Source organism: Pseudonaja textilis, chromosome 8, assembly GCF_049901715.1.
Source record: "Pseudonaja textilis isolate UNSWEBS1 chromosome 8, rPseTex1.2, whole genome shotgun sequence".
In the NCBI taxonomy this organism is placed as follows: Eukaryota; Metazoa; Chordata; class Lepidosauria; order Squamata; family Elapidae; genus Pseudonaja; species Pseudonaja textilis.
In genome coordinates this window covers 7,598,720-7,624,387 of record NC_141997.1, presented here as the reverse complement: position 1 = coordinate 7,624,387, position 25,668 = coordinate 7,598,720, and the positions used below count along the sequence as shown (strand labels likewise).

The window sequence follows — 25,668 nt, the reverse complement described above, 5'->3', positions numbered from 1 at the left end:
GTGGGCACTGGGAGGGGAGCAGAGAACGTGCGACAAACGTGCAGCTCCGGAGGGAAAGCTGGGAGGGAACAGCCCGGGGGGCCGCTGAGTGCAAGGAGAAAAAGGCGCGAAGGGAGCAGAACGCGAGCGGCCGGGTACGCCGCGGGGTGCTTAAGCCTCGCGAGCCTTCAGCTTCCACAGCCCGCGGTCGGAGCAGCGCCAGGACCCATTTTCAGCATCCTGGCGCTTCGAGTCGCGGGTGGGGGCGCGGCAGGCTGTCGGCGGCGGAGCGTGCAGCAGCCGCTTTCTCCGGCTCCCGCTGAAGCACCAACAGGAACGGAAAGCTCCAGAGGCACACACTCATCCACACGCACCGCTCGCCCACGGAGGCAGGCAGAGAAGACGAGCCTGGAGAAGGAGCAGCAGAAGCTGTTTCGAGGCGCCTCTCACAAACGCGGCTTAGTGTTGTAAACGCCGGGAGCTGAATTCAACGCCCACCGCCCTTCGAAGGCCACCCGGACTCTCCCTCGCTTCCATTGCCCTTTCCGCGGCCCCCGAGAAGTGCTTTTCGTAAAGTCCCCCCCTCCCTCATGGCGCTCATTATGGAACCTGTCAGTAAATGGACGCCGAATCAAGTGGTGGATTGGATGAAAGGTAAAGAGAGAGCCTTGACGGCGGGGTTTCGCCTGTTGCTGAGAGGGTGGCTTGTGGTTATCGTTTCTTGCTACTACTCTTTGGCTTCAATTATTTTTACTCCCCGTGCCTGTTACGTGTTCGGCATCATTCGGCTGTGAGAATTGAAGCCCAGATAGCAAGCGGGTTGCAGCGTGCGGAGCAACTCCTCGCGGGCTTTCTCAGCGTTAGATTATAAGCAGAAGGCAGAGTGGAGGCGAGCGCTCTGCTGTGGACGAAGTGCATTGAATGTGGTTTTGCTTTTAGTTAGGGTCCCCCTTTCCTTTGGGCGCCCCCGACAGATAGGCAGGTGCTTCTTCACTGTGGTCGCGGGAAGATGAGCGGAGCCCTCCCGAGCTACTTTCGCGCATTCAGATTGCCCTTCTCAGAAGGCAGGGTGGTAGTGGTCAAGTTTTTATTTCATCCAACGTTTAAGGTTTCCTTTCTGCATCTTTTCTTATGTCTCTTATTTTACTCGAGAACACAGTATAGGGGTCCCCCACTCACCAATTTTCCGCCGTTGCCGCGCCTTGTTAGGCAGCGATCCAGCAGTTAAATTGGCTGCGTTATTAAAACTTTTCACACAGGCATAGTCTAATCCTGCAAAACACCGGAAATAAAGAGAATGAAAAAGAATGCAGTGTTGCGTTCTAAAGACGGGGAAGAAATAATGGGGAATATTTGTAAAGGGTCTTACAGTTGATGGGGCGATGTAAGCAATGGGAGAACGACCAATCCTTAAAGCCAATAGGCAGAACCACATTGCTGAACGATAACACAATCCTTGAGGTGGGGTGGAGGAGGACTACAAGGGAGATAATAGAAACTAGGTGCCAGGACACAGCAGTGCCTCTTGAGGAGGGGGGCTTAAATGGCAGCATGTCATCCTGTCGAGGAACAGTGAATCCAGTGTCAACATGACCTAGCAAGAAGCCAAAACCATGATCAATATGGTTGTGACAACCAGAAAACAATGTTCTGGAATATTGTGGGAACAATTTTGGATTGGAAGCTTAGTGGCATCACAGATCTTGGTGACAGGTGCTTAGTGTGGTGTGGGGTTAATTTCTCTAGATATGTTCCTATGAACTCATGAAATATTCTGCAATAAGTGACAATTTGTATGGCATCCGTTAGAACCTTACATGGAATTCTGCCACTGTTGAATATGCCACTTGTTTTCCTTTGCAGTCAGTCATTCTGTTGATGCGCTTGTAGTTTGAGAAGCCAGGCTGTCATTTCACTCTACTTCTAAAGCAACAGCTGACTCACTGTGACTCACTTTCAGCAACTGTCCTGTTCTGCCAGCTGACATTCCTCCACTTCTTCTAGTGGCATACTCTTTCTTTTAACATCTGTATTGGTCAGATTTCTGTATTTTGAATCTCTAAAACTTTCCCCACTAATTCCATTTGCTTCTGTTTTATTACATTCACCAGAAACTATTCTACCAATTGCAATCAGCAGGGCTTTTTAATAACTGAAGTATTGATCCCAGGCCATTGCAACTCTTATTAATGAGGGTAATTGCATAGATAATTGGCCCAAATATTTTGCCTTTTTTGACATGAAATTAGGAAAGTGATTCCATTCCTTGCCACTTAAGTAAAATAGCTGAAATGTATATTTATTCATGTTTAATGTGTAGGCAACATTAAATACCGCTAAATTGTATCTGACTACTTTGTAACCGTAGTAGCAAATATTAAATTAGTGGCTCATGGCATCAGGCTAGAAACTTGGAAAACATTGAGTTGTAGTCCTACCTTAGTCATGAAACCAGTTGGATGACTGGAAGAGTCACTTTTTGTCAGCCCTAGGAAGAAGGCAATGGCAAACCACTTCCAAACAAGAAAACTGCGTAGACCTGGCCTGCTGGAAAGGCATAAGTATGCACACATACAGACAAACGTTTAAGGGAAACTGTGGAAGTGACTAACATAGTAGCTATGGAGAGTGATAAATTTGCTTTTTCTTATTCTTTCTAATACTTGCTTTCATGACCAGTGATTTCAGAATATTAGCAGAATTCAATCAGTAGGACTTAATTTGAAGTAGTTAAGCTTGCTTCAGCTAGCAGATTTTAATGATGAATATTGTTTTAGAAATTAAATGACATGATTTGAACCATTTTCTATGAAAATTGTATGTATGTATGAAATCCTATAAGATTTGCTTATATTTAGCCTACTCAAGCTGCAATGAAAAGGCAATTTATGTTTTTGAATTGGATGTTAGAGTTAACATAATTTTGGTAAGTGCCAAAATTAAGCTATTCATAATTATACCTAAAATGGTATCTGGTTGAATATGAGGGTTTAACTTTTTAAAACAATTTTCATTTCATGTTTCCATTTTTCATTTTTAAAACTACTTTCATTTTTCAAATGTTTTCTAAAAGTGTTAATATTTAATATTTTTATATTGCTTTATGTGTGATTAGTTAAGGTCAGTTCCATCTTATGTGTTTCATAACAAGGTGTTTCTATTTTATAATAAAGGGAAGATTGGAAATCTATGTATGGTTATGAAACATATTGCTGAATATTAAATTATACCTCCCAAATAGATGCAAGATACTGTGAGGCTTCACAACATGCACAACATTTTAGACTAGAATAAAATATAAAATTTAAATCTAGAATAAAATAAAAAAATGATAGGGATAGTGAGGAAGGCCACTTAGTATTTGATAGGTGATTTGATTGGAATTTGATTGGAAGTTATGTATTATGTATTATATTGAAGGTCATAAACTTAAGGTATATATTGAAGTTTAAATAAGAGTTGAATGGATGTAATTAAAAGATATAAAGGTGTCATACTCCAATTAGTAACTACAGGAGAAAATTTGTTTAATGAGAAAAGATAATATGAAATTGAAACAGAACAGACAAAAGTATAAATATAATGATTTGAATTGAGATAATCAAAATAAAATTGAAAAAATTAAAAGAGGGGAAAAACTATATAGAAAATGTAAAATAGTATAAGATATGGAATAGAATACAAAAAGGAGCATGAAATTGAGTTTTGTGTCTGGATAAAGAAGTTCAACCCAGGACCATGCTATTTTCAAAAAAAGATGTTTTATTTGCATTTTGTATGTGTGAAAACCCAAATAAAACTTTATTTAAAAAAAAGATACATTCAAGTACCTCTTGATAATCTTTCATATCACGAAAATCCCAAACAGATCTAAGTAGAGATTAATGATTTTGAGGATAGGTTTACCTAATGTATTCAGTGCTTTTTGTACTTTAAGGATTGGCAAACATGAGTACAGATGTATATCTAATCTTGGAGATCTATTAGCTTTATTTAAATAATTAGGAAAACGTTTCAGTTGTTTCATTTTAGACAAGAGAATCCTTGTTTTTCTGCTGTAAATCATCTAGTACTAGTAAAGCCCTGAATTCTCCCCCATGATGTATCGAGAGCCCAGGATGGGTTGACTCCTTCCTATGACATCGTAGCTGAGTCTTTCCTAAGATATAAAAGCCAGCCCCCGGGAGAGACCCCAGCTTTTGACTCAGCTCCTTTCAGTCAGTAGCGTTCTGTTAGAAAGCAATCACCAGCGATCTTCAGTACTTTTTTCCTCTCTTCAAGCAGCTCCCAGGAGAGCAGGGCTCTCTCTCTCTCCCTCTCTTTCTCTCTCTCTCTCTCTCCTTCAACGTTGGGAGCAGCTTTACAGAGCTCTGTGCAGGCAAGCTGGGCAGCGTCTGCAGACCTCCCCCACGCCTACAGTTTGGAGGGATCATAAACATGATCGGCAAACTGATAAGAGCTCAAGCCAGCTGATCGTGTAGCTGGTTGCTGTGTTTTTCCCTTGCTGACTTTGCTCGGAGCTCTGTATAGCCTAAGGAGCGATTCTTCAATCTTGGAGCCTGTTTTTCCTATAGTCAATGGCCATCTTGGATTCAAGACTTCCACCACGAGGTGAGCGGCCATTTTGTAAGCCCGGGGCCATTTTTACCCTAAGGAGCTTAATAGAAAAATTTCTAAACAGCTTCTTTCCAACGCAAGAGCCTTTATTTTACAAATGGAGCAAGATAAGGCTCTGGTAGAGCTTTTCCCCCAGTGGAAAAGTCTCTTAAGCCCAATAGGAGAAAAAGACATAGGCAACGCACCCAATCAGTCCAGAGGGAGGTGGCTGCTAAAATCAAAGCTAAGGCTCTAGCCCCTAAGAAGGCAACTCAGGCTGAATTAAGGGCAGAGAAGCACAGACATGCAACTCTAGAGAGGGAGTTCAACAGAACTATTCAACAGAAGGGAGTGCAACTATAGCATGTTTCAGGTGATACTCGTGGGCCCCAACCAAGCCCTCCCAGGGGAGGAGAAGTTATCTATGAGCCTTCCCATCCTCCATCCTGGTCTCCTGAGGCTCTTGCTGTACAGTCAGATCCTCAGGATTTAAACAGATCTGGGCCTTATTTCCAACAGGCTTCTGTTGTGGAGCAGTGGAATAACCTGAGGTGAACACGGAGCGAACTTCAGCTTTACTTTATTGTAAACAATAAAGGGTTGCCGCGGCTGCCACGCTAACAAGGCAGCCAGCTGGCGGACAACAACGTTTGACAGTTCCCTTTTATAGCCGGCTGTCAAACGGCATCAGCCAATAGGAACGGTCTGTGTTCCCCCTGGAAAAACAGACCGGAGTGAAGACTTCAGGTCAGTCTTTCCTGAACGCCATACTCCTTTCCCCCAGAATGGAGGATGCGTAGTCCTTTAGATAACTCGGGCACTTGCGCAGGTGGCCAGATCTTCTAGGTTCTGATGGAGCTGCTGCTGGAAGGAACTTTTCTGTTTGTTGGGCAACTTCTGGTGTCGATGAAGCTGGCATCTCAGCTTCAGGCATCTCTGGGTGAGGGACAGATGACTGCTCAGGTAGGCTTGCATTCCTGTCAGTTTCGCGGGAAGTTTCGGGTGCCAGCGGTTTCTCTGTTGCGGGAACGTCTTGAGGGCCATCTACAGATGAACTCCAACGCCTTCTAAGTTGATCGATATGGCGGTGCCAAATGCGCCCGTCTTGCAGTTGGACCCTGTAAGACTTAGGACCGGTTACCGCCATAATCCGCCCAGGCATCCACAAAGGTTGTCCGGCATAATTCTGGGCATAGACCTGGTCATTTTCAGTGAACTCCCTTGCCTGGCTATTTGATCCTAGGGGCGTGACTGGGGCATAATAGGGATGGAGTCTGTCTAAAGTAGTCCTTAGACGTCTACCCATGAGAAGTTCAGCCGGGGACCTATTAGTGGTGGCAAAGGGAGTTGTGTGCTAGGTTAGGAGATACTTAGCAAGCCTAGAGTGCCAATCTATGGGCCCAAGCCTTTCCAGGACCTCCTTAGCAGATCTGATTGCTCTTTCAGCCAGGCCATCACTGGCAGGATGGAAAGGAGCTATAAGTGCGTGCCTGACTCCCAGGTTAGCTAGGAAGACCTCAAACTCACAGGAAGTAAACTGGGGGCCGTTATCAGACACGATGGTGTCAGGGAGGCCATGGGTAGCGAATATCCTCGATAGAGCCTTAGTGACGGCTTCTGAAGTTGTGGTGGTCATCAAGGTCAGCTCTACCCACTTAGAAAAAGAATCAACCATCACCAGGAATGTTCGCCCATGAAAGGGGCCAGCCAGATCTATATGCACCCGAGACCAAGGGGTCCCAGAATCTTCCCACCTGCCTGGAGTGGATGTGGGTGGAGCAGGTCTGGTAACTTGGCATGGCTGACAAGCATTCACCGAGCTTGTAATCTGAGCACCCATGCCCGGCCACCATAGATAACTACGAGCTAGGGCTTTCGTTCTGACAATGCTGGGATGCCCTTCATGCAGAACCTTTAAAACTGAGGCTTGCACCTTGAAAGGGACCATTACCCTAGTTCCCCAAAGTAAACAGCCTTGCAAAGAAGACAGTTCTTGCTGGCGAGTTTTGCAAGGCATGAATTTGGCGGCATAAGGAATTGCAGGCTACCCCCTTCCCACCCAGTCAAGGACTTGGGCGATTACCTTGTCCCTGGCAGAGTGGCAGAAATATCAAGGGTGGTGATGAGAAGATTGAGATTGTTGATCAGGAACACAGCATTAGTTGGTGCAGGATCCACCACAGGAACAGGCAGGGGGCAGCGACTAAGAGCATCAGCGTGACAGAGACTCTTGCCAGCTCGATGAACCATTGTATAGGAATAGGCAGCCAGAAATAAAGTCCATCTCATCATCCTTGGAGACAAAATCTGAGGAGTTTGTCTATCGCCTGACAGAAGGCCTAACAGAAGGCTTGTGATCCGTAACCAACTCGAAATAGTGTCCATATAGAAATTCATGGAATTTTTTGACAGAAGCAACTGCAGCCAAAGCCTCCTTGTCAATTTGGCTGTAGTTGCGCTCAATTGGGGAAAAAGTTCTGGAGAAAAAGGCAATGGGTGCCTCAGAACCATTAGGCAGTCTATGACTTAAAACGGCACCTATGCCAAAATGAGAAGCATCTGCTACTAAAACTAAAGGTAAATGGTCATTAAATTGGATCAGAACAGCATCGGATGTGAGCAATGATTTGACTTCACGGAAAGCATGGGCTTCCTTAGGTCCCCAGTGCCAGGGGGATTGCTTATCCAAGAGTCTGTGCAGAGGCTCTGCAATGGAAGCTTTATGTGGCAAAAATGAACCGTAAAAGTTAAGAAGTCCTAAAAAGGCCTGGAGCTCAGTTTTGTTAGTTGGTGTGGGTGCTTCGTGAATAGCCCTTACTTTGGATTCGATTGGGTGAATACCAGAGGCATCACTTCTGTATCCCAAAAATTCCACCTGTGGGGTGGCAATAGGGCACTTCTTTTTCTTTAACTTAAGACCATGCTTCCTGAAACGATCGAGGACTCCTCTGACTCTTTGCAGTAATTGAGACTTGTCAGGGGCAGATATTAAAATGTCATCAAAATATGGAATTATGCCTGGCAATCCTTGAAGAAGTCTTTCCATTGAAGATTAGAAAATCCCTGGGGCCACACTTACGCCAAATTGGAGGTGCCTACATTTAAAAGGGCCCGTGTGCGTTACAATAGTTTGTAGTTCAGCGGCTGTGTCATCAACAGGAAACTGTTGATAGGCCCGTGACATGTTTAATTTCACTAAAATGGTTCCTGGCTCAAAAGAATGTAGTAGGTGCTGGATAACAGAGACTGGATAAGAGCTGATTTGTAAATATTTATTCAATGACGTCTTGATTGGGGGTTGGCCTGTTCTCCCTTTGACTGTTTTTTTGCTGCCTGAAGCGATTTACATCATTAGCCTCTTCACAGCCTACTTCTGTGGAGGCTTCATCGTAATGGATGGCTGAGCTGTTCTGGCTAATTGGATTTCCCTGAATTTCTGCTGCTGAAAGTGCTGATAGTTCAGCAGCTTGAGACTCTTCAATTGCTAATTTAAGGGTTAAATCCCCTTTAGCTAATAGACGCCTTTGTAGTCTTAAATCCCTGACTCCACAGACTAGTTGGTCTAATAACATGTCCTCCAGATAGTCTCTAAACCCACAGTGCAAGGCAGCTGTTCGTAGGGCAGCCATGTACCCACTAATAGTCTCTCCCTCAGCCTGAATCCGTCTCCTAAAAGCATGATGCCTGGCAATTCAGGATGGCTTAGGGGAATAGTGGTTGGAAAGAATTTCCTGCAATTCTTCCCATGGAACAGTCTTAATTGAACGTGGAGCCAATAATGCCGTAGCCGTGTCAAACACTGTGGCTCTGCAAAAACTTAAAAAGTAGGACTTTTTCCTATGGTCGGAAATGTCACCGAGGTCTATGGCATCTAAGAAACAGTCAAATCGGTTTCTGTAGGATTCCCATGTTTCTGCTGTTGGTCTGAAAGGCAGGAATGCAGGGTTCGATGTCATCTCGACTAAATGGTGCCGGATCTTCCGAGGAAAGTTGAAATTTGCACTCGCGAATAGTGACAGTAAGCTCTTAAAGTAACAGTCAGCTCGGTAGTGACTTCAGCTCTTTTTGTAGTGACTCCGGCTCTTTTTGTAGTGACTTTGCTCAGTGATTCTCTGCCCAGTTGCCTCTTATATGAATCCCGCCTTCATCGCCAGTGTTGTGGAGCGGCGGAATAACCTGAGGTGAACATGGAGCGAACTTCAGCTTTTACTTTATTGTAAACAATAAAGGATTTCCGCGGCTGCCGTGCTAACAAAGCAGCCAGCTGGCGGACAACAGCTGATACCATTTGACAGCTTCCTTTTAAAGCCGGCTGTCAAATGGCATCAGCCAATAGGAACGGTCCATGTTCTTGCTAGAAACACAGACTTGAGTGAAGACTTCAGCTCAGTCTTTCCTGAACGCCACAGCTTCTGTGCCCAATGCTCCTCCCCCTCACTCCAGGCGTCAAACCTCTCCTCAATCTAGGCCTGAAGCCACCTTCACTCCCACAGCAGCAGGCCTTCTGCCTTCTGCCTCTACCTTTGAGCATAGACCAAGGGATATCCAAGATGTAGTCTCATCAGCCATTAGGCAGGGATTGGCTGAAGGCTTCAAGCAAATTCTTCAACCTCTGGAAAGGGTTCAGGCCCTTCTCCCTTTTCAATCTATAAGTTCCTTGCCTCATCGTCCTGATTTACACAGGCCTCAGGACCTCAGGGTCCATTCTTCTCTACCAGAATGGGAGGAGGTTGATGAGGAAGGAAAACCTTCACCATCTGAACACAGTTACTTCTCTCATTCAGAGTGTGAAGAGGGTGAGATTTTTGACCAAAATCTTTCAGAGGAAGAGGATTCTCACCCAGAGCAGACATCCTCTGCATTGGTCTTCAAACCTACTCTCTTCAGACCATTACTCAGCAAGGCCTTGGTCACTGCCAAGCTGTCGCCAGAGGAAGTGGCTCCCGCACCACAAGGAAATCCCTCTAGCCAAGGGGATTCGCTCTTCTCCAAGCCTGTAGTGCATGCAGAGGTTTTGCCTTCTCCCATTTTGTTCCTGGATATGGTCAAGGAACAGTGCGCTTTCCTTCAGCAGGTCCTCGACCATCTTCTCTAAATAAGCGTTTCTACAATGTCAGCGCAGCTCTGGACAATGCCCTGGCAGTGCCTTCTGTTGACATTCCGGTTCTGACTTCGTTCTCATCTTCTGGCACTCCCACAGAGCCAGAAGATATCCTGAAACCAGATGATAAACATTCCGAACAGACCCTCAAGCCCAATCACCAGGCTGCTGCTTGGGCTGTTCGGGCTTCAACAGCAGCATCCTTCTTCACCAGGGCATCCATACGGTGGCTGCGCCAACTTCAGAATAGATTGCCTGCTTCTGAGCTTCGGTCTCACCAAGACCTTAATAAGATTATTGCAGCGGCAGAATTCACTGCGGAAGCCACTCTCAATTCTGCCAAATTTGCATCCAAGGCCATGGCATCTTCTGTAGCAGCAAGAAGACTTTTATGGCTCCGAAATTGGCAGGCAGAGTCATGCCGAAAATGGAAGCTGGCTTCAGTTCCTTTCGCAGGCGCTAAGCCTTTTGGCGATGCTCTGGAACCATATCTCATCGAAACCAGAGATAAACATAAAATTCTCTCTTCCTCTGGGAAGAAAGCCGACTATCACCCTGCTCCTTATCGCCCTTCTGCCTTCCTAGCAGAGACCTCATCTCGCTTCCTCCGCTCTCACAGGCCATACTCCCAATGCCAAGACCAATGGGCGGAAACATCCAGCAGGCAACAACCTTCTACTGGTAAATGGCCCTTTCGGGGGGAGGGGGTCGTTCCTTCCATCGCTCTAAGTAATCCCTCGTTCTCCCCACCCATCGGAGGCCACCTAGCCTTCTTTGCTTCCAAATGGGAGGAGTCAACGACGGATGCCTGGGTGCTCAGCACTATTAGGTCAGGGTTATAATTGGACTTCCTAACCCCACCCCCCAATTTTTTTTTGATGTGTCCTGTGTCTCGGGACATTTCCAGGCAAGCCCTCATGAACCAGGCCATTCAGCACCTTCTTGAAATCAGGGTATTCAACCTGTTCCCCCGTCTCAATGGGGACGTGGGCTTTACTCTCACCTTTTCATCATTTCAAAAGCCTCAGGGGGGTGATGAGCCATCCTTGATCTAAAATTTCTCAGCCAATTTGTAAAATACAGGCGATTTAAAATGCAGACTCTGCATTCTATTTTAGAGAGTGTTCGGGAGGATGACCTCCTCTCTTCCATTGATCTCACTGAGGCTTACCTCCACATCCCAATTTGGCTTCATCATCGCCAGTTTCTCCATTTCTGTTATCAGAATACCCATTACCAGTATCGAGCACTTCCCTTCGGCCTCTCATCGGCTCCAAGGGTCTTCACAAAGGTTCTGGCAGCATTGGTGGGATCTCTGCATTCTATTCCAGTGGGATCCAATGCTACTTGGACGACATTTTGATTCTTTCCTCTTCTATCTTTGCGGCCCATCGGGATCTGCAAATCACCCTGTCATGTCTCCAGAGCCACGGATTTTCTATCAACACCAAAAAGAGCCAGCTCTCTCCTACAACCAAATTGCAACACTTGGGAGCAGTCATCGATACCATGTCATGCCAGGTTTTCCTGTCCCCAGCTCGTGGAAAGAGCCTTGCAGAGATCATCAGCCAGATCCAGCAACATCAAATTGTCCCCCTGTTGCTGCTGTCCAAACTTCTGGGGAAGATGGTTTCCTGTATTGGCATTGTCCCGTGGGCTCGGCTCCACTCCCAAGCCCTCCAATGGTTCCTGCTTCCCTACCAATGAGCAGGAACCAGCCACTCACCCATCAAGGTCCCACTCCCAACACAAATCCGGAGATCTCTCGATTGGTGGCATTCCCCATCTATCTGGAGGGGACTCTTGTTCAGGGACCCAGACAGGCTAGTGATAACCACCGATGCCAGCCTCCTGGGTTGGGGTTCCCATATGTAGGGCCAGATAGCTCAGGGTGTTTGGTCCAGATCAGAACAGACCCTTCCCATTAATTGGCTAGAGCTCAGAGCCATTTTTCTGGCTCTCAAGCATTTCAGGCAATCAGTGACCGGCTCTCATGTTCTAGTCCTTATGGACAACATGGCTGCAAAGGCTCATGTCAACTGGCAAGGGGGGACGAGGTCCAAATCCCTCATGAGAGAGGCTCTATGGCTGGGGTTATGGGCAGAGAAACACCTGTTATCGATCTGGGCGGACCATATCTCTGGGGTCGACAACTCCCAGCCCGACTGACTCAGCAAGAGCCTAGCCGACCAGGCAGAATGGTCCATTCCTCCGTCTCTTTTCAGGGATCTTTCCCTCAGATTCGGAACACTGGAGGTGGATCTTTTCTCCACTCCTCAAAACGCCAAGTCACCAGATTCTTCACCAGTTTCCTCTCCAGGGAGCGGAGGAGACCAATGCTCTTCGGTGCAGATGGCCCAAGGGTCTCCTCTATGCCTTTCCCCCACTTCCCATCATTCCGGCAGTAATTCAGAAGATGTTGAAGGAATGTGCGGAGCTCCTCCTCCTGGCACCCTATTGGCCAAGGAGGCCCTGGTTTGCGGACCTGGTCAACCTATCGGTGGCTTCTCCTTGGAGGATCCCTGCCCATCTAATCTCCCTTCACCAGGGGGCCCTTCTCCACCCAGAGCCCCAGTGGTTTAAGCTGACCGTGTGGCACTTGAGCGGCAGCGGCTAGAGGAGGCTGATCTTCCAGAAGGGGTCATCCTCACTGTCCTGGCTTCTCGCAATCCTTCTACAAGGCGCATCTATGATGCCACCTGGAAGGCTTTTTCCGGATGGTGCCTCAGGGAGGGTCTTTCTCCTGCTTCAGCCCAGTTGGCAGAAGTTCTTAGCTTCCTTCAGCGTGGGCTGGAGAAAGGTTTGGCCCCCAACACCTTACGCAGGCAGGTTGCGGCCCTCTCCTCAGTCCTTTCATGCGGTTCGTTTCCTTCCGTATTCCATCACACTTCAGTCAGGAGGTTTTTGAAAGGGGCTTCCAAGCTGCACCCTCCAGTGGTTCACAGGTATCCTTCCTGGGACCTTCATTTGGTCCTTAATGCCCTTACAAAGCCCCCCTTTGAACCCCTTAGAACAGTGTCTCTCCATTTCCTGACTCTGAAGGTAGTGTTCCTTGTTGCCATCACTTCTGCCAGGAGGGTTTCCAAGCTTGCTGCTCTTTCCATCAGCAGGACCTTTGTTCCTTTCACGATGATAGGGTTGTTCTTCGTCTCGACCCCTCATTTATTCCGAAGGTTAACACCTGGTTTCACAGGTCCCAGGACATTGTTTTGCCTGACTTCTGTCCTCTCCCGCACCATGACTTAGAGCGGCAGTGGCACATGCTAGACGTAAGAAGGGCTCTTAGAATATACATTAAGCGTACTTCCTCCTTCAGGAAGTCAGAAGCCATGTTTGTTTCCTTTTTCCCTTCTCACTTGGGGCACAAGGCCTGTTCTCCTACTATTAGCAGGTGGGTCAGGTTTTGCATTGAGCAGGCCTACAAAGCTGCAGCCCTTCCAGTTCCCTGAGGTCTGATGGCGCACTCTTCCAGAAGTGCGGTCACTTCTTTTGCCTGGGTGACCCAAGCATCCTTGGAGGAGATTTGTCATGCGGCCACATGGACATCCCCGTCTCCTTTCATCAGACGCTACTGTCTGGCTGCTTTTGCCTTGGCGACTGCAGCCTTCGGCAGATGGGTGCTTCAACGAATGGTTCAACAGTCGGTGTGATGAGCCAGATGAGGACCCCCCGTGGACATGCAAGCTTTGGTATGTCCCATCCTGGGCTCTCGATGCAGCATGGAGGAGAATGGGCATTGGTAGAAGTTACCATGAACGCCCTTTCTATCTATGCTGCGAGAGAGCCCAGGCACTCCCTTAATTCGTCCGGAGAGGGTAAGACATATTTCTGTGTTTATTTTGGGCTTTCAGAGACACCTTTCAGTCTGTCAAGTATTTTTGCCAAAGCTGGGGTCTCTCCCGGGGGCTGGCTTTTATATCTTAGTACAGATTCAGCTATGATGTCATAGGAAGGAGTCAACCCATCCTGGGCTCTCTCACAGCAAAGATAGAAAGGGCATTCATGGTAACTTCCACCAACGCCCATTTTTTTACAGTCCTGTATTAGTTCCCGCTCTCTGAAACCTTCAGAAAAGTTTGTTTTGCATTGCAAGTTCCTATTAACTATTGATTACATCTTATGTACAAAGTGTATAACTGCATTTCTTAGTTTGTATAATGGTTTAACCTCCAGCATTTTCACCAAACAAAGTAGCCTGCTATGTCCAATGTGGTTTTCATTAGTCACTATGACCCAGATTTGTACCAGGAGATTAATTTTTCTCTATCCTATTATGTGACATGGAGGTGGCAGAAAGGAAGTATAATCACCAAAATTTGTATCCCAAACAGACTAAATGTCAACTGTATTGACCAGTATTGCATCAATATAATGATACTAGTTAGATATACTATACATCTTAATATCCTGATTTTTTGTTCTTCAGTACTGAATTCATGAAAAACATATGCTATAATTGTCTTACATATTTCACATGAAGCAATTCAAAAATCTCTTTTTTTTGCAATATTTTTTTATTTTTGGTTACAACAAAAATCAATGTGTGAACAGTGTGGTTCCATAGTACCTTACATTTTGATACAAATATTCCTCTTATTTAATACAGTTTACAATTTTTCAAAGTTAATATTAATACATATAGTTATTAAATTATCTTAATTATTCAATATTACAATGTTATTTTTACGTCAATCTCTATATTCTTAACCTCACTCCTTTTACTACCAATTATATATTAATAATCATATTTGCAGTGTTTACCTAATTATATAGTTCTAATAGCATTTCACAAATTTGTATTAAATTAAAAATTTCTATTATCTTTCCCCTTATTAATTTCTGAGTATGCCACAATTTTATTTAAAAAAGAAAAAAACCCCTTTCTAGTTACATTTTAATACAAATACAATAACATTCTTCATTCTTACATTTAACAATTTCTACAATTCTAATAATACCATTATATTTTTATTAAATTTTGCCTCTCATTGTCTTGTTTTTCTTTTCTTTTCTTTCTTTTTTAACCATCATTTCTTACTTGCATTCAAGCTTTGGTTTTTCACTTCTTAATTTGTCTCCCATATTCTCTCTTATATTTCCATTTCTATCTACCACTTTTTGACCTTTCCTCTGAACTGTTTCTTCATTCTCTATTATGTTCCATTGTCTCATTTCCAAGTTATCTACTCTCACCCCTATCTTTCTCCCAAAGATTTATCTTCGCAATTCCAATTCCTGTTAATTTCCCTGATAATTCTCTCTCCTTGGTTTACATCAGTCATTCTATTTATTTTTATTTCCTTTTTATCTTTAGTTCCTCTTTCATTTGGCTCTTCCTCTTCCTGGACCTCCTGCTTTCTTCTTGTCATTTGTATCTCAATTTCCAGCTCTACATCCATGTTTTTTATTTTATTCAAAATATTCTCGAATCCTCTTGCCAGTGTATCTTTTATTTCCTGAAAATCCAATGCAATTTCTTTGCAAATTTTACTTTGTTCTTCTTTTATTTTTTCCCAGCCAATTGTCCAACTGTCCAACTGTCCTTTATCCAAATCAAAGTCACTTTTTAAACTAAAAACGAATGTCCAATATCCAAGGATCTTTATGTTCCAAAATTAATCTTTTAAATGGTCCAAGTGTGAAATCTTCATACATCCCTCTACCAGTTGAGTCTTATATCGTAGCTTTCAGGGGTCTTTCAACAATAAAATTATCACTTTTAATTGTCATAACACCAGGTCTTTTCCAAACTTCAGGGATCTGTTGTTGTTTTTTTTAACAGAAGGTGGCAATCTTAAATCAGTTTTCACTTTATTCCAATCTTTAAGTCTAATTTTCTGTATTTTAAGATATTAACTTTTTATTCCAACAGCTAGAACATAGCCACTTAATATATTTATGAGTCCACTTTTCTGAATATTCTTCTCAGGGTTATATTTTAAATTAAAAGGGATAGTTCTCATCTAGTTCCACACTGTCAGTAACTCTGCTTCGGCACTCCTCTTAAGTTGAAGCTATCTCGAGCTATGTAGCAGCAATTTTGGCTGCCTCTTGTTTGTGTTATGGCTTAGAGAGCCTGGGGGCTCCAAAGGGAAGTTGTATTCTCCCCTGGAACCTCACAAGGCTCCTCTCCTTTGCTTCACCACCCCTCCAGGGTGGTTTTGGCCTCTTCCAGAGCACACGAATACACATAAAGCCAGCACAGGGACAGAGTTATGTTCCCTTGCTGGTGTCACTGCGTCATAACTTCTGGTTCTCGCAATTCAAAAATGTTGATTAATAGCTAGTTATGTTTTGAAATTCATAAAAGCAGATTTTAGGTTTAGAATTTCAGATAGTTTTTTATGTTACAAAGAATTCTGAAATGTGTCAGTAAATGAAATAATGCTAATACATGATCTTTAGAGCCAAAATGAATTTTGTTTGATATAAACGTTGAAATTGATTTGTACTACGTGTGGTTTCCTTTGTACTAATTGGGCTTTACCATTATGTCAGGTTTTGTATAATTGAGAAACTTTGAAGGAGCTCAAACTGCTAAAATATACTGAGATGAGTAAATTTTCAATCATTAACTAATCACTAAACAGATGAAAAATGGAAGCAAAGAATCAGTTCTAAATTGCCATTTGTCTTTGCAGGTTCCTAAGTAATTTTGAATTAAAATTTGTTTTCCAATTTTCTGAAAGTTTTCTTTCCAGGAAAACAAGTTTTTTTTTTTAAAAAAAGCAATCTTATTGTTTGAGTTTTTAAGAGATTTACTGGATTTTATTTTAATAGTACCTTCCAAATTAGTTTCAAAGCAGTGGAGGAAACCAGTGTTTTTTAATTATTACATATTTTTCTGTCATCTTCTCTGTTTTAATTTTGGTTGAAGCATTTCTGTTGGAATTCAAGAAATGACCAATTTGATTCTGCTACAATTTAGTTTTTAAGTAAATTTTTAAAAAGCTTTTTTTCTTGCAATTAAATTCTAGAATTATTTTACTACTGTATCTTTTGATTGCATAATAGTCCATTTCATCCTCTTAAAGTGATTATATTTTCTACACAAACTTTTAAGATTATCTTCTCCCAAATTTCTACCTGTCCAATATAGTCCAGCAGATTGGGCATGCTACAGGTCCTGGTAGGTCAGGGAATTTTGGTTAAAGGATATTTGAAGGCATGCCTTCTCTACCATAGACCATGTCCTCTTCAACATTCTCTTGTCCAGAGATTAGGATGGCCTTTCGTAAGACCTTGAAGACCTGGCTATGTGTCCAGGCTTGAGGCCCCAAGTGAGTTAAAGGCCCCATTTCCTGGTTATATTGAGAGTTGTAATTTTTCTTGGTTACTATATATTATTTTTCTTCTGTTCAGTTGTGTCTGGTTCTCAGAGATTGCATGTAGTTGTCCCTGAAGTTTTCTTGACAAAGTTTTTCAGAAATGGTGTGCCATTGCGGTTTGCAGGGCTTTGGCGGCAGGCAGGAATCCGCGATGGTGTGCGGTTTCTGCCTGGGCTCGCCGCTGGAGCACCCCGAGCCAGCTAGCTTCGGGGCTAAGCCACCCCGTAGAGGTGGTGAAGAGGGGGGAGATTGCCAGCAGGGTCGAGGAAAGTCGCATCTTTCCTCCTCAGCTGGCCAAACTCCCTTTCCCGAAGGCGGTAAGAGCGGTAGTCACGAATGGCCACCTTAAAGGAGCACTCAACCGGAAAAGAAAGTGCAGGAGGAAGATAAGAAGTGAAAGTTTTGGCTGACCGGGATAAAAAGCAACAACTAAGGTACCCTGGAACTTAAATTTTGATAAAAGATAACACCGCTCCCAAATAAAAGTAGGAGGCAGCAAAAGGAAGTGAAACGGGAAAGTTTTTATTTTCTTCACTCTCCTTCCTTGCATTGACAATGAACTGAGTTGAATAAGAAATCAGAAAAATCCACTTTGGCACCAATAGGTAATTAAGCTGAAAATAAAATTTGCCAAAGGGACAATAAAGATTTCTGGACACTAAAAAATCCTTTTTTTTTTTTTTGTTATAAGCAGGAAGGGAGAGGAAAAGAATAAGGGCAGGATTTGGAAGGAGGAGACTGCCTGGAATTTAAAAGAATCTAAAGTTAAATCTCAATAAGACTTCTAAAGGATACATTTTAACCGGAACTTTGTAACTAAATAGTAACCCCAGGAAGAGAAAGTGAAAAAAGAAGAAAGTGTAAAGTGTATATTTGGATTGCTTGGTGACTGGGATTTTTGGAAATTATATTTCAATGACTAAAAACAATTGGGTGGTTGTTTAAAAAATTATACAATGGCATCACTTTTTGATGAATTGAAAATGGAATTTAACAAATATAAAGAAGAGGCACAAGAAGGGAAGGGCTCCTTTGGCTCCGTTTTTCAATTCTTAGAAATGGCGATCTGCGTCTACAAGAAACAACAAGAAAATACTGTGCAACAAAAAGATTGGGACAAAGAAGAAGCCATTTTTAATGAACAAGTAACTCTATCTGGGGAAGAAAGGGGAAAGGGGGAAAAGAGAATGGAAAATTTAAGACTTAAAAAAACAGCCAAAAAAGGGAAAAATAATGTGAAAAATGGATATAATGTTGGAAAGCAACAGAAGAGGGGAATACAGAAGAGGGAAATGGAGGTGGAGAGATGGGGGTAAAAGGGGAGAGAGAAGAAGAAAGGGAAGAAGGAAGGGAAGAGAAGTTGCAATGGTTTGGAGCAAGATGTAAAGAAACAGGACTTATTCAGAGATAATGGGTGAAAATTTAATTGAAAAAGGGATTCTGTAAAGGTACATAAGATTGTATTGTTATATTTGTAATAGAAATAATGTTAGAAAATTGGAAACAACATATGATTAAAAAGTGGGATAAAATACTTAGTGTAATTTAGTGAAACTTTTGTGAACAAAATAAATGAAATAAAATAAATGAGAGAATTGAATTAGGAAGGAACAGGAACATTTTAATTACTCAATGTTTTATAAAAAAATAAGTGAAGTGGTGGGGAATTAACTATGGAAAGTTTATAAGTGTTCCCATAGAAGTATGATACTTATTTGAAAAGTAAAATGTTAAGATTTAAATGAATATTAATATTAATGATAGAATTGATATGGATTGTTGTTTTAATTATATTATATATTTATAATTTTTTCTTTTTTCAAAATACAGTGTGTAGTTTTAGAATGTACCAAGCAGAATCCGAACGGAAGTTAGGTATTATATTAAGTGTTATAATCTTGGGGGAAAGATATAAAGGCGTCATACTCCAATCAGTGATTACAGGAGAAATTTTGTTTAATGAGAAAAGATAGTAGACAGTGGAAACAGGACAAAGAATATAAGTACAATGATTTGAATTGAGATGAAATAAATAAAATAAAATTAAGAAAGTTAAGAGAGCAGAGAAGCTATATAGAAAATGTAAAATAGTAATAAGATATGGAATAGAATATAAAAATGAGCATGGATTTGAATTTGTGTCTGTACGAAGAGATGTAACCTGGGATCATGCTGCTTTCAAAAAAGATGTTTTATGTTTTTATGTTTTATGTTTTGTTTATGTTTGTTTTTAAAAACCAATAAAAACATTTTTTTTTTAAAGAAATGGTGTGCCATTGGCTCCTTTCTAGGTCTGAGAGCAAGTAACTGAGCCAAGGTCCCACAGCTGGCTTTCTTGCTAAGATCTCTCTCTGTCTCTCTCTGTCTCTGTCTTATCCCTCTCCCTCTCTTCTGTATTTCTATTATCTATATAGGTAGTCTTTGACATACAATCATTTGTTTAGTGGGTGTTCAAAGTTACAATGGCAGTAAAAAAAAAAAGACTTATGACCATTTTCACACTTATGACCATTGCAGTATCCCCATGGTCATGTGATCAAAATTTGGATGCTTGGCAACTGGCATGTATTTAAGATATGTGTAACCTTCTCTGCCAGCTACCAACAAGCAAAGTCAATGCGGGAAGCCAGATTTGCTTAATGACCACATGATATATTTAATAACTGAAGTGATTTGCTTAACAACCAAGCAAAAAGGTCTTAAAAGGGGCAAAATTTACTTAACAGCCTTGCTTAGCAATGGAAATTTTGGCTCAATTGTGACCATAAGTTGAGGACTACCTGTATCACTGTTATTTTCTCTTGTCTCTATTCTTTCTCTCCCTCTCTCTGTCTCTCCCTCTATATTGTGTTTGTACTTGGTTTTAACTGATTTTATTATTGTTCACCATAAAAAAGATAGAGTAGTTGCACTGAATCTTAAACATATTCACTTGTGCATAGAAATCAGAAAGAATGAACTTGGTATTAATGGAGAGCAGACCTGGCATTTTACAGCCCCTGGGCCACATCTGACTCTTTGGCTGTCCCTGTCCAGCCTGTGTGGCTTTTATTTTGAAGGTGACTCCCTCCCCCAAATTTCGTATGCGTGTCTCAGCATGCCTACACACCTTCACAGCCAAATTTGTTCTGCTCTCCACAGCAGTCCCAGTTTCTCATGAGGTCCCTTGGGGAAATTAATCACCCACCCATGCTATTGAGAATAGTTGAGTAAAAGTAAAGGATGATGATTAAGATGCCTTACAAAAGCAAAAGGCAGGATTTTCTACAAAAATTGTACTGCTGCTGAGGTATAATTATGCCAAAATTTATTGAAAAGCAAACTCTGCCAAATGTGATCTTTGTTGAAAATTTCTGACTTGTCTTGATGAAAACTTTCTCCACCTGAGTCTTTGTCTTGATACTAATAGGAAGCCATAATTGAGAAACTAAAACTAGAGAAATATTCAGGAAAAGCAACCAAATAAACTGGACTTCTTAATCGTTAGGTATGGTAAATATGATAATAGAAGCTAATGAGAAAACGAGCTCTCATTCCAAACAATTACAATTAAAAAATGGAAGGGGGAAAAAAATTAATGTGGCTACATAAAAGGCTTACTAAAAATTTTGGCAAAACAATAAGCAAAAATAAAAGAGGACTAGGTCACAAAGGAAATAGACAGGTATCCTGGAATTTTATAGCTTGTAGCATGAAAGCAAAGAATAAATAGGTTTTTGTAGGATATTAAGAATTTTAAAAGGACTTTTTTTTGGTATTGTTAAAATAAACAGAAAAGAAAAAACAGTAGTTTATTTATTTATTAAATTTATATTCTGCCCATCTTGGTATCCAGAAAAGTACACTAGCTTCTCAGTGAAGAAGGTGAAATTCTAATAGGTAGCTATGAAAGGCCAGAGCTAAAATCCTGTTTTGGATCAGTCTTCATAAAAGGTATGTTTTCTCTGTGAGGAAACTGAAGAGCAGATTGGTGAGGATCAAAGTTTCAGACTGATACTGTAGAAAAATGTACAGAAACATGTTTAGGTCTTGTTTAAAGTACAGTGCCACAACTGTATTCTGTAAGTTGTTTCAATCCATTCAGGGTTGGTTACAGTATCACCAATCCCAGAATGATTTGCTTATTCTAGGTTCATCGAAGAAAGAAATTAAACAGAGACTAGGTTTTGGATTTTAGAATTAAGCATCAAATGTATAGTATACACTGGGATCAATTATTCATATTCTTCCAAGACTATTGGACTGTTCAATTATTTAGCTTAGCTTTGATTATTTTGTGTATATTGTGAATGATGAGTAGAAATTGCACAGTGGTCATATGAAGTGGGCAACCTGTAAATAATTAAATAAAAAGCCTGAGAAATTTTAAAGAAAAAGTCAGGCAAACCTGAACAGTACCAGAACACCCCCAATAATGAGTGTGATATTAGAAGCAGCCCCATGAAGAGAAGATGAAGGAATTTAAACTGTTTAGCTTTCAGAATAAATACTGAAGGGTTTATGATAACAAAAATATTTGAAAAGATGTTATATAGAAGAAGGTAACGATCTATTCCACAGTGCAGAATATGCCCATAATGGATTTACATTTCAGAAAGGCAGATTCCAACTGAATATTATAAAGACATTTCTGGCAGATTAAGAGAATTTCTAATATAGAATTAGCTTCCCAGAACACAAAACTGGATGTATTCAGGAAGGCAACATTAGCTATCAGTAATGCTTAAATTAGTATTTTTGTGCTGAGCAAGTGGGTTGGATTGGATGGCTTAAACCTTCCAGTTCTTTGAATATTAAACAAAAAATTACTATCCTTTTTGACACCTATATTTCTTTCCTGTATATATCTATGTGTTCCTCATTCATTAATGCTGCCTGCTAATAAATAATTTGTTTCTGGGCAGCTGTTAAATTACAAGTACCATTTTTAATGAAATAACATGTTTGAATAAAGCACAACTTATGTTTATTAATATCTAGCTGGGTTCCCATAGCAAAAGAAATATTGTATATTTCTTATTTAGACAGAAATAAAAAAAACATTAAAGATAATACAAGGCATGGAAAGTTAATTATTTGCATGTTTGGAATCAAATCATATTGAATGCAGAAAGGTTTAAGTTTGAGGAAAATAAAATAAAATTGACAATTTGATGAGGGCTTCACTTTTAAATTTTACTTATTTAAATCAGTGCTTACATTTTTTGTTTAGATAAATATTAATATTTATAAAATATTGATTGGCGTTAGTTTGATACCGCATCCTGTTTTCATAAAGGAATAAGCAGGTTTCTTATTTATTTAGTGAAGTATGGTAAACTAAAATAAGATACAAAAATATGGGTTAGACAGCTTCACTACCAAATGGATTCGTAACTGATTGACCAACCATACTCAATGTGTAGTCCTCAATGGAACTGCATCAGCATGGAGGAAAGTATGCAGTGGGGTACCCCAAGGCTCTGTCTTAGGCCTAGTACTTTTCAATATCTTTATCAATGATTTAGATGAGGAGATAGAAGGAGAACTCATCAAATTTGCAGACAACACCAAGCTGGCAGGAGCAACCAACATGCCAAATGATAGGCTTAAATACAGAAGGATCTTGACCAATTTGAACATTGGGCCCTATCTAACAAAATTAAATTCAATGGTGAAAAGAGCAAGGTTCTATATTTAGGCAAGAAAAAGCAGAACTGCTAGCAAGGACAGGTGGGCTAGGGCTTCCCTCCCTGCCCGTTGGCTGAGCTTCTTGCGTGGTCCCAGCCCTCTAGCCTGTGGCACTGACACGTGCCTGCAGTCTGGAGCACTTGGGGCAAGGAGGTGGTGACAGTTCACTTGCGCAGCCCCAGAAGGGCGTCCAGAAGCAGCAGCTGCAGGGCAAGAGACCGGAGCAAAAATTATATTAGCAAAATTCATTGCGTTCTTTCAGATTCTTTAACCTTCAATGGAAAATACTCTTTAATCTATTTTAAAGCACTAAACTTTTCTTTAAAAACGCCAAAAAGTTCTAACACATCTTTCTAACTTCCTTTTTAAGGTTCACTTTCAGTTAGGCCAATAAAGTTCCAATTAACTCACTGAATTTAAACCACTTCAAGTTATCCTCATAAAATAACTTTTTTCTTCTTGTATACATCCTTTTAAAAACTCTAAACTTTTCTTTAAGCTAATACATCTTTTTTTAACTTTCTCTTAACATAGATACTTTCAAATATACTTTTAGTAATATTTTACAAGCTTCAAGAATTATTTAAGCATTAAATATAAAAGGGAAACAAAACACATTTTCAGACCTACTCTACTTTAAACTTTCTTTCAATTACAAATATTAGACTGATAAAAATCCATCCTAATGCCAATTAGCTTATTAAGTTTAAGTTGCTCCTTCCAGTTTATCTTCATGAAATAAAATCTTGTTCTTCGGAATGTTTATCAAACTTATTATCAAACTTTCCTTTTTCTCAAAGATTTCTCAACCTTGTTAAAGAAAAAGTCACATCCTTTTGAAAGTTGCAGATTTTCTTGTAACTCTTGGTTCAATTGTGTTGGGAGGTTTATATTTAAACCATCATAATAAAGATTAGTGTCAGGTTTATATTCCAAAATTGCAATTGATTCCTCTACATTGTCAGCTACTTGGGAAATAGCCTCAGTAGATGGTAACTTTCTACACATATTTGCATCTAGTAGTTTTGAGTAGGTTTTTATAAACATCCTTGGAGCATAGGTGATCCATGAATTGTTGGATTTTATTTAAAAAATTTCAAATACATTTCTAATAGTTTGCTCCTTTATCTTCTTAACTCTCTCTTTAATCAAAGAGTAACTTTTTTTAAGTCACTGAAGAATTGCTGGCCAATCAGGAATCATAAAAATCAGAAAGTTTTAGCTACCTGCAGCATAGCAGACCAAGCTACAAATGACTAAAAATAATAAACTAGAACCACAACTTTCTATCCTTATATTTCTCCCATCAATTCTTTTAAAAAAATAATCCACACTTCCTTATTTTAGTTTGCCTTAGCAGCTTTCTTCCTTGTTGTTTAACAATGAAGAAATCTTCCAAATGGCGCAAATCCCCTAAGGGGCAGGCTTGGGGGTAGCCTCTTGCTGGCTCCCAAGCAGCCCCATGGGTCAGAACTAAGGCTATCATGTTGTGATGAACTGGGGCATGGCACAAAGGCAACACAGTCAAATAATCAGGAGTCCCTTTATTAGCTCCAACTTTGCCCCCAGTGTCCTGGTTACCTTCTGGGCTGGAGAAAATTTCTCACAGGAACAGCCTTTGGCTGCAGAGAATCAAGTGCAAAATGTGGTCAACAAAAACTGTATAAGTCCAATCAAGGCAAGATGAGGTAATTAGTACAACAGGGTAAGAGAAGAAATTCCAGACATGAAGGAATGGTAGTAATTCAACCCAGTTGGGAGGATGCCAGGAATGCAGATAACCAAAGTCAACACAAGATAAAGTCATGTTTGTTCCCAGCAGATGCCACACTCAGCTTGCATCTCTTTTAAACTCTCATTCCCAGCTGGGGCTAATGAAGGGAATCAGGGCCCTTTCCTCCCCCATAAGCCACGCAACCCACGTTGCTCTCTTCTCCATTCCTCCCTGAGTGTCCTAGGATGAAGAGGGGGTGGGCCTGGGTCTTCCTCTGAACTCCCCCTCCCTTGTTCTACCTCTCCCTGCTCTGCCCAGCTGGACTTTGCCCTTCCCCAGTTTCCTCCTCAGCCAATGGAGCCACACTCCCACTACCTGTCAGCTGTTCATCTTCCTCCTCAGATTCAGACTCCGACAGGGGCATAACACATGTTCTCACCCAGATGGGTGTCATCAAGTTGTCAATCTGCCTGGTTGGCCTGGGGCAGGCCAAGGCACTGTGGACCAGTCCTTCACTGTTTCCAGGGCAGCCGCCTGGGCCAGATCTAACCACATCATGGGTTGGATCTGTCCCACGGGTCTTGTGTTTGACATGTCTGGTATACACAAATATCTACACAGTTTATACACAAATATCTACACAGGTCCAGGGAGATGAGCTATTCCACAAAACATCAAGGAAAATAACATGGCTACTATCCTGTAGAAATTCCAGATCCAGATGGACAGCGAGGTAGTGGTAGTAGATTAGGAGACAGAAAAGAAGTTGAAGAAGTAATTATTATTCATACTGACTTTGGAAGTTTTTATTAGAAAGATCAGACAAGACTCAGAAATAAATGGTATGAAAATAAAAAAAGAAAGCTATAAATTACAGGTGTTTGTGTATGATCTAGTACATATTCTAGAAGAACCACTAGAAACAGGACCTAAGTTATTAAAAAGATAGAGGATTATGATGAAGTGTGTCAGAGTATATTCATGAACTGGAATAGAGCTTAGTAGCAAAGTCAGCCAATGAATAGGCATGGCAACAGACCAACCAATGGAAGCTGAATTGGAAAGTGAAACTAGAAATAGCCTGGGTGTAGCTCTAGTCTCTGCTCTGAACTCTGAAGCTGCTGTTTGTGTTTTGCTTGTGCCATGTTGGAAGAATCTACTATTCGTATTGTACATTTACTAATATATTGTTTTATATATATAAAGAAGTTAATGAATCCTGCTGAATCAGTCATTTCTGTATGCTTTCTGGATTTGATCTCTGCAATAAATTCTTAACA

The 25,668-nt window shown here is 41.4% G+C and overlaps 1 protein-coding gene across 6 annotated transcripts in view; it reads left to right on the top strand.

Moving 5' to 3' along the window:
• Positions 1–9: 9 nt before the first annotated feature.
• The window catches only part of CNKSR2 (connector enhancer of kinase suppressor of Ras 2), a 257,797-nt gene continuing 232,138 nt past the window's right edge, over positions 10–25,668 (top strand). For 4 of the 6 annotated variants that reach the window (XM_087938240.1, XM_026714237.2, XM_026714236.2 and 1 more), the window contains exon 1: positions 11–633. In XM_087938240.1, the coding sequence (XP_087794366.1) occupies positions 570–633 (64 nt within the window). In that variant the 5' untranslated portion in view covers positions 11–569. Of the gene's footprint in view, positions 634–25,668 lie in introns of all 6 variants that reach the window. The other 2 variants (XM_087938239.1, XM_087938238.1) reach the window with 1 other exon arrangement.